The 16,240-nt window shown below is 30.6% G+C and overlaps 1 protein-coding gene across 1 annotated transcript in view; it reads left to right on the plus strand.

The window, feature by feature from the left end:
• The window catches only part of atrn (attractin), a 607,345-nt gene that overhangs the window by 275,523 nt on the left and 315,582 nt on the right, over positions 1 to 16,240 (plus strand). Inside the window, exons 20-21 of the mRNA XM_030126085.1 lie at positions 2,189 to 2,282; positions 9,643 to 9,695. Coding sequence (XP_029981945.1) covers positions 2,189 to 2,282; positions 9,643 to 9,695 — 147 coding nt within the window. The remainder of the gene's footprint in view (positions 1 to 2,188; positions 2,283 to 9,642; positions 9,696 to 16,240) is intronic.

Genomic DNA, 16,240 nt, shown 5'->3' on the forward strand with positions numbered 1-16,240 from the left:
TCTTTTTTGTCTTAGTGATGTTTTAGTGATATTTTACTTTTGTGCCAATCATGACAGTTGTATATCAGTTATATATTAGGACCATTATAGGGTCTTTATAGAGTCCAGTCCAGTTCCCTTATCTTATCTTATCTTATCTTATCTTATCTTATCTTATCTTATCTTATCTTATCTTATCTTGTCTCACCTTATCTTTTCTTCTCTTTTTTCTTTTCTTTTCTTATCTTACCTTACCTTATATCTTGTCTTGTCTTATATTTTCTTCTCTTATCGTATCGTATCTTACCTTACCTTTTCTTTTCTTTTCTTTTCTTATCTTACCTTATCTTTTCTTCTTTTTTCTTTTCTTTTTTCTTATCTTACCTTACCTTATCTTTTCTTTTCTTACCTTACCTTACCTTACCTTATCTTATATATTTTGTCTTATATTTTCTTCTCTTTTTTCTTGTCTTATTTTATTTGATCTTGTCTTATCTTATCTTATCTTATCTTATCTTATCTTATCTTATCTTATCTTATCTTATCTTATCTTTCCTTACCTTTTCTTTTCTTATCTTATCTTATCTTATCTTATCTTATCTTATCTTATCTTATCTTATCTTATCTTATCTTATCTTATCTTATCTTATCTTGTCTCACCTTATCTTTTCTTCTCTTTTTTCTTTTCTTATCTTACCTTACCTTACCTTATCTTATATCTTATCTTGTCTTGTCTTATATTTTCTTCTCTTATCGTATCATATCTTACCTTACCTTTTCTTTTCTTTTCTTATCTTACCTTATCTTTTCTTCTTTTTTCTTTTCTTTTCTTTTCTTTTTTCTTTTCTTTTTTCTTATCTTATCTTACCTTACCTTATCTTTTCTTTTCTTACCTTACCTTACCTTATCTTATATATTTTGTCTTATATTTTCTTCTCTTTTTTCTTGTCTTATTTTATTTGATCTTGTCTTATCTTATCTTATCTTATCTTATCTTTCCTTACCTTACCTTTTCTTTTCTTATCTTATCTTATCTTACCTTATCTTATCTTGTCTCACCTTATCTTTTCTTCTCTTTTTTCTTTTCTTATCTTACCTTACCTTACCTTATCTTATATCTTATCTTGTCTTGTCTTATATTTTCTTCTCTTATCGTATCATATCTTACCTTACCTTTTCTTTTCTTTTCTTTTCTTTTCTTTTCTTATCTTACCTTATCTTTTCTTCTTTTTTCTTTTCTTTTCTTCTCTTTTTTCTTTTCTTTTTTCTTATCTTATCTTACCTTACCTTTTCTTTTCTTTTCTTATCTTACCTTATCTTTTCTTCTTTTTTCTTTTCTTTTCTTCTCTTTTTTCTTTTCTTTTTTCTTATCTTATCTTACCTTACCTTTTCTTTTCTTTTCTTTTCTTACCTTACCTTGTCTTATATATCTTGTCTTATATTTTCTTCTCTTTTTTCTTGTCCTATTTTATTTGATCTTGTCTTATCTTATCTTTCCTTACCTTACCTTTTCTTATCTTATCTTATCTTATCTTATCTTATCTTATCTTATCTTATCTTATCTTATCTTATCTTATCTTATCTTATCTTATCTTACCTTACCTTACCTTATCTTACCTTATCTTATCTTTTTTTGTCTTACCTTATCTTTTCTTCTCTTTTTTTCTTTTCTTTTCTTCTCTTTTTTCTTTTCTTTTCTTATCTTACCTTACCTTACCTTATCTTATATATCTTATCTTGTCTTATATTTTCTTCTCTTATCGTATCTTACCTTACCTTTTCTTTTCTTTTCTTTTCTTATCTTACCTTATCTTTTTTCTTTTCTTTTCTTCTCTTTTTTCTTTTCTTTTTTCTTATCTTACCTTACCTTATCTTATCTTTTCTTTTTTCTTTTCTTATCTTGTCTTGCCTTGCCTTATCTTACCTTATCTTATCTTATCTTATCTTATCTTATCTTATATATCTTATCTTGTCTTATATTTTCTTCTCTTTTTTTCTTGTCTTATTTTATCTTGTCTTATCTTATCTTATCTTAATTTTCCTTATCTTATCTTATCTTATCTTATCTTATCTTATCTTATCTTATCTTATCTTATCTTATCTCATCTCATCTTCTACAGGCTACTGATTTGTAACATGGTATAGGTCATTCCTTTCTGTTTAAAAACGTTCTTAAACAACAGTTTGTTCTTTCTTCTCTCTCCTTCAGCCTGTAAGTGCAACGGCCACGCCAGCATGTGCAACCCCAGCAACGGCAAGTGCTTCTGCACCACAAAAGGCATCAAGGGAGATCGCTGCCACCTGTGAGTTTCACCATGCGACACTCATCTGTCTCTGCGCTCTAATCTGTTTTCTCCACTTCTGCTGCATCTGCACTTGTTGGAAAGTCTTAAATCCCATCTGTAACGTCTGCTGGGGTTTAGCTCTTTTTATTTATTTGTCCGTCTGCACTACAGATGCCGTATTTATGAGCAGATACAATATGCACTGGAGAGATGCACTATATGGACAAAAGTATGTGGACACGTTGAATTCAGGTGTTTCTTTTCTAACGGGTCTGGGATAAAAAACAATAATGACAAATGTTATAATATAGTTTTTTTTTGGGGGGGGATAAATATCATTGCATTGGATAGTGTGGTTTAAATTGTTATCTTTGCTTCCAAAATGCCTCAGAGATGTTTTTTTACTTAATTTCTCTCAACATTGATTTTCTTTTTTTGTTTTTTTACTTAATTTCTCTCAACATTGATTTTCTTTTTTTGTTTGTTTGTTTTTTTTACTCAATTTCTCTCAACATTGATTTTCTTTTGTTTTTATCCATGATTATGATTTCAAATGTTCTACCTCTAAATTTTGGGATCATCATGGGAAGAAAAATCTTTCAATAAACTTTAAGGAAATATTGATGTTTTTATCTCAAATTCTCATGAACAGGACATCTTACAGCTGTAGACATGATGTGTCCCAATATTTTTGTCCATATAGTTTATAAACATCAATATTTCCTTAAAGTTTAATGGGAGATTTTTCTTTCTAAATGAGATTTGAAGAATGTAGATGGTTAGTTTGGGTAGAAAGTTATTATTTACAGTCAGAGCATGAAAAATATTTAAAAATCATGAAATCATTGTCATGGATTTCATAAAAAAATCAGTTAATGAGAGAAATTAAGTAAAAACCATTTGAGGCATTTTGGAAGCAAAGATAACAATTTAAACCAAACTAGCCAATGAAATACAATGATATTTATCCCAATAAAAAACTCATTTTTCATTATTGTTTTGTATCCCAAACCCCTGTTAGAAAAGAAACACCTGAATTCAACGTGTCCACATACTTTTGTCCATTTGTGTATGGGTTAAGTAATAGCGCTACGAGGATAACGATATATTTAGCTCTGATCAGAACCTCAATCCTATATTTTGGGTTTTGTAGAAAAGCACAGATGATCAACACAAAGCTGCAAAAAGATCACAGTGATGCTGACAAAACAAACAGAATCATCCCTGTTTGAGCAGAGAAAACTCTAAATGATGTTTGACATAAAAACAGAAAAGAGAAAACATTAAAAATATAGAATAAAAGTCTGTAAAAGTCCTTATTAATCACCTGAATTCAACGTGTCCAAATACTTTGGTCCATATAGTGCACGGCTGTCTAACATACGGCCCTTGAGCCAAATCCGGCCCGCCAAAGGTTCCGATCCGGCCCATGAGATGAATTTGTGAAATGCAAAAATTACACTTAAGATATTAACAATCAATGGTGTCGAAATCATTTTAATTCAGGTTCCACATACAGACACATACTGTCCGATTAGATTTCAAATGGGTCAGAACCAGTAAAATATTATCATAATAACCTATAAATAATGACAACCCCACATTTTCTCTTTGTTTTTTTGGTGTAAAAAAAGTAAAATTCCATGAAAATATTTACATTACCAGACTATACTTTTACAAAAAATGTGAATAACCTGAACAAATATGAACAACTGGAAATGTCCTAAGAATAGTAAATGCAATTTTACTAATTTTCTGCCTGTTACTAAATGTTTTGTGCGATCGTAACGCACATGTGTAAATGATAAACTGATAAACTGAGGCATAATATTGTTAAAATTACACTTGTTTTTCTTAAGACAATTCAAGTTGTTCGTGTTTTTCAGATTTTTAAGGAAACTTTGTAGATGTAAACCTGATCATAATATCATTTTTCTTTTTTCACTGTTATTATTTTACTGGTCCGGCCCATTTGAGATCAAATTGGGCTGAACTAAAATGAGTTTGTCACCCCTGATATAGTGCATGGGTGTCAAACATGCGACCCGTGAGCCTAAACCGGCCCGTCAAAGGTTCCAATCCGGCCCGTGAGATGAATTTACAGTTGCAAAAATTACACTGAAGATATGAACAGTCAAGGGTGTTGAACTCAAATAATATCATAACAACCTATAAATAAGGATACATTTTCGTCTTGATTTAATGTAAAAAAGAATACATTTACATTTACAAACTGTCCTTTAACAATAAAATGGGACTGATCTGAACAAATATGAACAACCTGAAATGTCTAAAGGAAAATTAAGTGTAATTTTAACAATATTCTGCCTGTTATTAAATGTTTAGTGTATTTGTAGATCCACTGTGATCTGTAACTTGTAATGAGCATAATATTGAGTAGGGCTGTAAGAAAATATCGGTTTCACAATACTGTATCGATATTAGAAAGTACTGTATCGATATATTTAGGTATTTATTCAGATGCAGATTTTGTGGAGGTTCATTTTTGTTTTTCTTTTTTGTTTTATATTTCATTTATTACACTGGTCTACAAGGAAAATGCTTCCAGAATAAAAGTAATGAAATTTTACCACATGAGAGTCACTGATAAAGAAAAATCAAGTCAAAAATGCTGGTTGGCTGAACTTTCCAAGATACAGCCTTGGGTCAAAAATGTGAAATTCAAGAATTAAGGAGAGAATGGGTTTGACTCAAAAGGAATATTTGTCTCAGAGCTACAAGATCTACTTCAAAACATTGTCTGCACATTAGAATACATTCACTTTACAGGTTCTATTTAGTGGAAGATTTATAAAACTATTATATGAATGTACATAAACCAATATATATGTATAATAACACTTAACAAATATACCTTGAAAACATCAGCAAACCGGCACTTTTGTCATTTATTTTCCAATTAATCTTATTAAAATACGTAACATTTAGCACATTTAATCTCTCAAGCAAATCATTTCTAAAACATTGTAGACCAGTGTTATTATTTAACACTCTTTTATTAAATAATATTAGTTCCTTTGTTTTGGATTGAACTAAAATAATGTTCTGATGTTAGTTCTGAAGTAATAGAATATGAACATTTGAACAGGATCTTAAACTGTAACGTCTGTAAAATATAATTTAAGTTTTTAAAAAAAGAAACAAATAAAAAATTGCCTTTTTAACAGTATCATGATATATCGTGATATATCGTATCGTGATCCTAGTATTGTGATTTGTATCGTATCACCTGATTCTTGCCAACACACAGCCCTAATATTGAGGCATAATATTGGTAAAATTGCACTTATTTTTCTTAAGAAACTTCAGGTCGTTCAGGATAGTTTATAAATGTAAACGTTTTCATAATTTAATTGGACTTTTTTGCACTAAAACAAAGGTTTTCATTAGTTATAGATTTTTATGTTATTATTTTACTGATCAAATTTGCCTGTATGTGGCCCCTGAACTAAAATGAGTCTGACACCCCTGATATAGTGTATTTCATGAATAATAGTATTGTTTCATGAAAAAATGAGTAGAACTGATGGGAAGTCTTTATTTTGGTGAACTGACCTATGACTCAGTGGTTATAGTTTACACCTTCTTAAAAAACCCCATCTCCCTTCTGGGTTAATACTTTATGATTTCCTATAAACTATTAATCAGAGTTTGCAGAACACAAGCCATGAGGTTGTTGAAACTTCTGCATTAATTTACTGCAAACAGATGACAACATGGAGACGAAGAAAATGAATGTCCTTAAATGTTTGATGTATGTTAAAAATTAATAGAAGTGTCTACGTTCAGAACTAAAGGACGAACTCTGAATGAGTAAATGTCTTTTCTTATCAGAGTTTAAGATCCAGTTTAAGTGTTCTTTTTTTTTTTTTTTTTTTTTTTTGGTTTCGACTTTTTTTTTATCATTACACAGCAAAAAGCTTCACAGTTTATCAGTTTCATTTTAACACGAACATTGTATTTTTACTATTTAGTTTAAAAACATTGCATTAAAGAGAAAATAATTCTCCTAATTACATCCCAATAGCCATAAATCCCTGTCTTTAGATATAATCCACCTGGGTCTGTTTGGTTTTTGTACGGTTTTGCATCAAGTTTTTTAGTTTTTTGTTTTTTTTTTTTTTTTTTTTTTCATCCCAACCACGTGTCCTGCATCTGTTTTTTTAGGGAATTATATTATAATAGATTAGATTAGATTAGATTAGATTAGGTTCAATTAAATTAGATTAGATTAGATTAGGTTAAATTAGATTAGATTAGGTTAGGTTAGATTAAATTAGATTAGGTTATTTTAGGTTAGATTAGGTTAGGTGAGATTAGGTTAAATTAGATTAGGTGAGATTGGATTAGATTAGATTAGATTAGGTTCAATTAGATTAGATTGGAATGGATTAGATTAGATTAGGTTAGGTGAGATGAAATTAGGTTAGATTAGATTATTTTAGGTTAGGTTAGGTTAGGTGAGATTAGATTAGATTAGATTAGGTTCAGTGAGATTAAATTGGAATGGATTAGATTAGGTTAAATTAGATTAAATTAGGTTAGATTAGATTGTGTTAGGTTAGGTTAGGTGAGATTAGATTAGATTAGGTTAGGTTTGGTTAGATTAAATTAGGTTAGATTAGATTATTTTAGGTTAGGTTAGATTAGGTTAGGTTAGATTAGGTGTGATTGGATTAGATTAGGTGAGATTGGATTAGATTAGATTAGATTAGGTTCAATTAGATTAGATTGGAATGGATTACATTAGATTAGATTAGGTTAGGTTAGATCAAATTAGGTTATATTAGATTAAGTTAGGTTAGATTAAATTAGGTTAGATTAGATTATTTTAGGTTAGGTTAGGTGAGATTTGATTAGATTAGGTTCAATTAGATTAGACTGGAATGGATTAGATTAGGTTAGGTTAGATTAGGTTAGGTTAGATTAAATTCGGTTAAATTAGATTATTTTAGGTTAGGTTATAACAAGAAATACCACAAGAAAATTGCAATACATTCACTATTAAAAAAAACAGTAGTCAAAAATTGTACTTGCACATTGGACAGTAGTAGACACAACAAGTAGCAAAGTAATAATAATAAAGTAGGAGTAACCTTAAATAGTTTATGTTATAATATTGGAATATGCACAATATGTATATATATATCATTTAATAATCACAGGATAAACGTTGTAATAAGGTGATAACTAATTATTTTGGGTAGAAACAAAAATGTCTTTATGGAAACATGTAGAGAAACCAAGTCTTGCCTTTTTTTCCTGGTTTCATTTCCTTCTTTGGTGGTTTGGTAGCAGCTGCTCATTACTTCAACGGCTGTATTTTTAATATTTATCTTATCCCGGCCTTCACTATGAGCAGATATCCCCCTGAAACCCATTAAAACTTGAGATTAAGCTTCACAAACGAACAGTCATTAATATGAAAGTGAAGGTGTTGTTATCACTGATGTAGAAGCTTTTGTATGCAGCCGCTGTGGGTTAGAGTCATCAGGCCTTGTCCTTTTCATTCTTCCTTCTTCACCTTTTCTCACAAGTGTGGAACCAAAAACGAGCCATTGGAAAAACGCCTCATGGTAGCTGAACTATGAATTATATATATATATATATATATATATATATATATATATATATATATTTATATACAGGGTGTCCCATAAGTCTCCATACATAGGAGACATAATACATTCCATACATATATGGTTCTAACATGTATTTCTTTATAGTTCTTCTTTATAGTTCTTCAGCAGTGGAGGACACGCACTGAAATGTGTTCCTGACAAAATGGCAGTCATATAGAGCATATTATATAAATAAAAATGGTTTATGTCAAGAAACGTTTATTTTTCCTATGTATGGAGAGTCATGGGACACCCTGTATATACTAGTGCGTTGACCCGTGGGGAACCACAGGTCATAGTAATTCCAATATCTAGGGACTGAAGTTAGTAAATGCATCGTTCCTGTTTTTAACTTCATTTCCCATTATGCAGCGTTGTAGTGTGCTTCCTGTCAACCGTCATGTGCAGCACAATGTGATTGTAAGGCTGTTGTATTCCAAAATGACTAATATCTAACAAAATATTGGTCCTGTCAACTTGCCAAGATATTTAATGTGGAGATGGAACTATTCCTCCAAATTGGCCACTTAATGGTATTATGATATATATATAAATATATGTGTATATATATATATATATATATATATATATATATATATATATATATATATATATATATATATATACTCTATTAAAACACAGTTAGATCAGCAATTTATACAGCATTTACTACACAATATAATATCAATATGATAATTAAAAGAAATATACAGAAACAAGTGGTTCCAGACACAACAAACCCCGCCCCTCACACATATAGTATCTTATTTTGGCATCGATCCAGCTGATGTCATCATGTCTATGCTTGTGCTAATGTCAGCATATCAACTGCCTCTATAGATGTGCCAAGATTGAAGTAAATTGAAACAAAATTGATGTTTTTATAGACGTGAAATTTCGCCCATTATAAGTAAATGGAAGAAAAAAGATTTTAAAAATTCCTAAAAAATTTTAATTTTGACCTACATTTCCCAAAATGTTATGACATCTATTCTGGGTCACTGGCAAATTATAAACCCAATTTAGTATGAATTCACCCAACAGTTTTGCTGCTACACACATTTGAAATTTTGCCGATTATAAGTAAATGGAAAAAAAAAAAAAAAATTCATTAACTATTTGAACTTTGACCTACCTTTCCCAAAATGTAATGAGATCTAGTCTGGATGACTGGCAATCTATAAACCCAATTTGGTATGAATTCAACCAATAGTTTTGCAGCTAGTGTTAACAACAAACAAACAAAACATAGAAACTGAACCAAAAACAATACCCCTTTGGGGGGGCGGGGTTAGAAGCATGCAAATGTGATCGTCTATGAGCATTGGATGATATAAAAGATACCACAGTTAATGCTTTCCATAGTCAAGACTGAAGGTGCACAACAAAATATTTATGTAACTTTTTTTTGTGTGTGTATGATGCAAAATACATAATTCATTTATGTAAATGTGGTGCAGAATGGCCACCACGAGGTGTTTTTGTATTTACTCAATTTCTGGAAATGCTTCAACCCCCTAACTTTGTAAGTACACCAGGCAGCGTTAAATTCTTCTGGACAACTGTTTTCTCTTCGTTGATCGTCTTTACTGTCAGACCTCCTCACACTAATTTTATCAGCAGTTAAATCATCTTAATCCACACTACTTTCCACGTGTCTTTGTCACTCGTTTCTTCATCGTTCCTTTGTTTTGTTTTGTTTTTTGTTCGTCTAATCTTCTGCCTCTCTCCTTCAGGTGTGAAGTGGAGAATCGTTACCAAGGCAACCCTCTCAAAGGAACATGCTACTGTAAGTGGAATTCTAATTACCAGCTTCAGTGCAAATACAAGGTAGTGACATTGTATGACGGGGATGGGGGTGTATATGGGGGGGGGGCATTAAGAAAGCGCTGCGAGGCCTGACTCTTCCTTCTTGTTCTGGTTGAAGATGACACAGATACATAACTCTTCAATCAAACTAGGTCTGATGTTTGAGGAGAAGCAGATTTCTAATGGAAGGAATCAGACAAGAGAACCTTGAGCATCAGTTTTAAAGCTCGTCTTACTCTTAACCTCGCTGTGAAGACGCTCCTAACTGTCATCCAAGTGTCATTATGGAGAATACTGCAGGTCAAAGCAGAATTTATATCTTTAAATCTGAAATATTACTGTCAAATCAAACCAATATATGCACCAGGGTTTCAAAAACGATTTTTTTGCTGGCTGCATATTCATAGAAATAGAAAAATATGTTGTAGAAGATGACTGTGTTTCCACGGTAACTACGGAGCCTCTGAACGTCCAATTGGGTCATATATGATGACCATGAAAAGATGCAAAACTGCACTTTTACACCAATTATTTACATGTAACAATAGGATTAGTTTAATAGTTATAAAACATTTTACACCAGCAGATGTTTTCGGTTGCTTGCAACTTTTTAGGACTTGACAGAGGAGAGAAAGTTACACTAAAAATGACCACTTTGGTTTTTAGAAGATGTTTTTTCCTTGAAACTTTAAATACAGAGACAAAAGCATATGTGTGGACATTAGAACTTTAAAAAAACAACAAACTCTTACAAAACACTGCATTTTCAAGGAAAGATTATGCTAACAGGTTGTCTTAGTAAATATAAGACTTTTTAGTGATAATAATAAAGCAATGTCCGGTACGTTATATTACCACCAGGCTAATGTAGCATGCTCGCTAGGTAGTTAATAGTGCAGTGAAGCTGATTTTACCTCCTATTTCAAGTAGTTTTTCCTGCTGTTCATGCTTCACATATATCAAATTAGATCTAAATACAGACAAATGCGTATGTGTGGACATTAGAACTTTACTAAACCTACAAACTATTGCACAACATTTTATATTAATTTTATATATTTTTCAAAGGAAAGGATGTTAAAGATTACGCTAACAGGTTGTATTAATAAATATAAGAGTTTGTAGTAATATAATAAAGCAATGTCTGGTACTTTATTGGCACTAGGCTAATGTAGCATGTTAGCTAGGTAGCTAATTGCGCAGTGAAAGTCAAACATATATGTGGTCAGTACTTTAGTAAACCAACAAACTTATACAACGCTGAATATTCATTTTATATATTTTTTTAAGGGAAAGGATATGAAAGATTATAATAACAAATTGATTTGTAAGTATAAGCCTTTTTCAGGGATAATAATAAAGCAATATCCAGTACTTTATCACCACCAGGCTAATGTAGCATGTTAGCTAGGTAGCTAATAGCGCAGTGAAGCTAATTTTACCTCCTATTTCAAGTAGTTTTTCCTGCTGTTCATACTTCACACATATCAGATTAGATCTAAATACAGAGAAATGCATATGAGTGGACATTAGGACTTTACTAAACCTACAAACTTTAACAAACACTTTATGCTCTTTTTATATATTCTTCAAAGGAAAGGATGTTAAAGATTATGTTAACAGGTTGTGTTAATAAATATAAGACTTTGTAGTAATATAATAAAGCAATGTTGGGTACTTTATTGGCACTAGGCTAATGTAGCATGTTAGCTTGGTAGCTAATAGCGCAGTAAAGCTAATTTTACCTCCTGTTTCAAGTAGTTTTTCCTGCTGCACATACTTCACATATATCAGTTCAGATCTAAGTACACGGTGAAATGCATATGTGTGGACAATAGAACTTTACTAAACAAACATACTTTAACAAACACTTTATGTTCTTTTTATATATTTTTCAAAGGAAAGGATGTTAAAGATTATGCTAACAGGTTGTGTTAATAAATATAAGACTTTGTAGTAATATAATAAAGCAATGTTGGGTACTTTATTGGCACTTGGCTAATGTAGCATGTTAGCTTGGTAGCTAATAGCGCAGTAAAGCTAATTTTACCTCCTGTTTCAAGTTGTTTTTCCTGCTGTTTATACTTCACATGTATCAGATTGGATCTAAATACAGACAAATGCATATGTGCAGACATTAGAACTTTACTAAACAAACAAACTTAAACAAAACACTATGTTTTTTTAAATATATTTTTCAAGGGAAAGCATGTTGAAGATTATGTTAACAGGTTGTGTTCGTAAATATAAGACTTTTTAGTAATATAATAAAGCAATGTTGGGTACTTTATTGGCACTAGGCTAATATAGCGTGCTGGCTAGGTAGCTAATAGCACAGTGAATCAAACATACATGTGGTCAGAACTTTACTAAACCAACAAACTTATGCAACGGTAACTATTCATTTTACTTTTTTTTTTTAAGGGAAAATATATTAAAGATTATGCTAACAAGTTGTTTTTGTAATTATAAACCTTTTTAAGGGATAATAATAAAGCAAAGTCCAGTACTTTTTTACCACCAAGCAAATGTAGCATGTTAGCTAGGTAGCTAATTTCACAGTGAAGCTAATTTTAGCTCCTATTTCAAGTAGTTTTTCCTGCTGTTCATGCTTCACATATATCAGATTGGATCTAAATGTAAAAAAAAAATGCATATGTGTGGACGTTATAAACAAGCGATTATAATGACTTTTGCTCAGTCCTGTATATTTTTTCCTCCTGTGGTCTAATTCTGGGTTCTTCAGGTCTCTTTTTTATCCCTAATCATTTGTTTCTTTTTGCTGTTTTACTCTCCTGCAGCCCTTTGTGACCTTACTCTGTGGAAGGCGCTGTACTAATTAAACACACTTTACTCATTTACTTACACTAACACGTCTTTAGCAGCTGAACTAAATGTCTCCTGTTTCCCTAGGCAGAGTTTAAGGTGCTTCGGGTGCTGCTCGCCTTTAATTAACAGCCATTTCTTTTTTTAATAGCACAAGTTTAATATCATTGTTATTTAGTACTTCAACATATCACTGAGTTGGTTGTGAGAAAATTAATTAGTAACAAATTAAATGAATTTATTCCATATTTTTGTTTTTTTTAAAGCTTCTAAAACACCAGCATTTTACTGTGTTTTTAAGAAGTACAGGTCAGGAATAATTACAATTAGTGGTAATTTAATAAAAGAACATCATGTGTTATTATCACTTATATTTTTTTCCACATTTTTTTTGAATTAATATAACTCTAGTATGATTACTGTTAACCCCACAAATGTAATAGACCACTAACATAATAAAAAATTGGCAGCTTTTAACGTAATAATCCCACAAATGTAATAACTTTCCCACAAACGTAATAACAGTCGCCTACTACTAGGGATGTAATGATTACCGGTATACCGATAAACTGTGGTAAAATTACAGACGGTTAGTATTACCGTTTAAATTCTAATTATCATGATAACCGTGTTTGATTACCGCACTTTTAGGGGAAAAAAAACCCTATGTACAGATCTGCTTTTATGTCAGATATTTGAGTATAGTTTTAATTTATTACAATTTTGTTTTTCTATCCCTAATATTTGGAACCAATATTCACTTTTAAAGTCTTTGAAAAGGTTCATTAAGCATCTTTGTGTTATTTATGCAATAAATTATATACATTTTTCAAATCGGATTTTATTTATTTATTTATTTATTTATTGTCCTTTTATGTTTTTATAGTAGGTTAAAGTGGAAAAAATAATAGGCAGATGATATAGATGAAGTTGTGCTGAAAAAAAGATACCAAACATGGGTATAATAAACATTTGTTTGTATAGTATATAAAGGCTAAATTAACCCTTTCATGCACGAATTATGAGAACCTTAATCAAATTTTTTCCCCTGAGTTTTTTAATTCCTCTTTAGGCATGAAAAAAACAATGCGATTGAAAATTTTCTTCTGAAAAATACATTTTAAAAAATGAAATAAATAAAATAAAAAAAAAAAATAAAAAAAAATAAAAAACAGAAAAAAATAATAGAGAAAAAAAATTCTTATGAGTGTATTTTTCATGAAGTTGCAAAAATGTCCACCCAGCTGGACGCCACACATTTAATTTTTGACGCACAGAAACATGTATTTATTGATAAATTGTGTGAAAACTATGGGGAGGGCTTGTGATTCTGGGGGTTTACGCTCAGGAGAGATTTATATAATGTTACCAATCCATGCCAGAAAAAATTTGTAGTTTCTTAAAACTTTAATAATGATATGTGTAAAAAAAAAAAAAGAAAAAAGAGAAGAACAACAAAATCCATGAATATAGAAGAGAACAGCTGTAGAATAGCTGTCCACTGGAGTGACCACTATGCATGAAAGGGTTAAAAGGACTGAAAAACGGACAAAATAGGCTCAGAACACTAAGGGTTAATATTTTAATGTTTGTGCCAACAGAACGTGCATTGTGCCAATTATTTTATTTGTTTTATACATATGTATATATATAAAGACAACTTGGTTACATTATTTCAGTGTGTGTATTAGTACTTTTTGAACATTTTGAGCACAATTTCAACAATACCGCGCTAATAATGATAACCGTGATAATTTTGGTCACAATAACCGTGATATGAAATTTTCATATCGTTACATCCCTACCTACCACAAATATAATACCTCATTTCCCACAAACGTAATGTGGGACGGTAAAAATCTTTAATTTCCAAAATTGTAATAACTTCTCACAAATATAATAAATTAGTACATCACATACATTTAAGTAATGCATGCATAAATATTCATTCATCTTTCTTTTTCTTCCCATTTATTCTTGTCCTTTGGATAGTTGCCTTTTTCGAATGATCAAATGTTGCAGTTACGCCACATGGTACTAATTCTGGATTAATAGGTGTTTAATTACAAATACAAGGGGAGGAACAAAACCGAATGGGCAAAGATGTTGTAAAGGTTTTTTTATAAAAGCTTCAGTATGAACTGGATATTATTTATTCTCGTTAAGTATAATAGAACCCTATGTTTGAACCATGTCAATAAAACATCTGGATATGATACGGATAACACTGAGGAGGGTAGGAGCACAAAGTGGGAAAATGAGGAATTAAGTTTGTGGTAGGTGACTGTTACTATATTTGTGGGATTATTACATTAAAAGCTGCAAATTTTTATTACGTTTGCGGGTTTATTACGTTTGTGGGAGTTATTACATTTGTGGGGTTAACAATTACAATACAACAGCAGCAGTATATATATCTACTCATAAAGACCCAGTGCTACTTTTATGTCAGTTCCCAAATTAACTTTTCTTTATATTGAACCTTTCTTAAGCAATTTGTTACTGTTTATTATAATATTGTCCTCTGTATTTTGCGTATTTTTCAGTGAAAATCATGTATTTTCTTGTTTTTAATTCACTGATCATGTAGATGTTCGTAAAAGCTCAGATTAAAGTTGAGGGTTGTTATATCAAAAAAAGAAAACTGAAGAACAAGCGTTTTTTTTTTTGTTTTTTTTTTTCAGCAAAGGTATCAATAACTCAACTAAAAAGTTAATGTGTCCATCCATTGTCATTGATCCAACTCCATGGGTTTTACTGGTAAATCAATGTTATAGAACAGGGGTGTCAAACATGTGGCCCGGGGGCCAAATGCGGCCCGCCAAAAGGTCCAGTTCGGCCCCTGGGATGTTTTTGCCAAGTGCAAAAATTCCACAGTCTTAAATTGAATTAAGCAAAAAAAAAAAAAAATTGCTTGAACTAAGGAAAAAATCTTGAATTAAGACAAAAAAAATCTTTAATTAACCCTTTCATGCACGAATTATGAGAACCTTAATCAAAAAATTTTTCCTGAGTGTTGTTATTCCTCTTTAGGCATGAAAAAAACAATGCGATTGAAAATTTTCTTCTGAAAAATAAATAAATAATAGATAAATAAATAAAAATGATTTACATTTTTTTGTAAAAAATACATACAAAAAATAATAACGAAAAAAAAAAATTCTCATGAACCTATTTTTCATGAAGTTGCACAAATGTCCACTCAGCCGGACACCACACGTTTAATTTTTTACGCACAGAAACATGCATTTACTGATAAATTGTGTGAAAACTATGGAGAGGGCTTGTGATTCTGGGGGTTTATGCTCAGGGGAGATCTACATAATGTTACCAATTCATGTCAGAAAAGATATGTAGTGTCTTAAAACTTTAATTAAAATATGTTTAAAAAAAAAAAAAAAAAAACAATGAAAAGAACAACAAAACCCATTAATATATAAGAGAACAGCTGTAGAGGAGCTGTCCACTGTAGTGACCACTGTGCATGAAAGGGTTAAGTAAAAAAAAAAAAAAAAAAAAAATCTTCAATTAAGCCAAAAAAAATCTTCAATTAAGTAAAAAAAAAATCTTCAATCAAGCCAAAAAAATTCTCAAATTTAGAAAAAAATTTTGAATTAAGCCAAAAAAAAATCTTCAGTTAAGTAAAAAAAAATCTTGAATTAAGCCAAAAAAAAAAAAATCTTCAATTAAGTAAAAAAA

Source organism: Sphaeramia orbicularis, chromosome 22 (assembly GCF_902148855.1).
Source record: "Sphaeramia orbicularis chromosome 22, fSphaOr1.1, whole genome shotgun sequence".
Lineage (NCBI taxonomy): Eukaryota > Metazoa > Chordata > Actinopteri > Kurtiformes > Apogonidae > Sphaeramia > Sphaeramia orbicularis.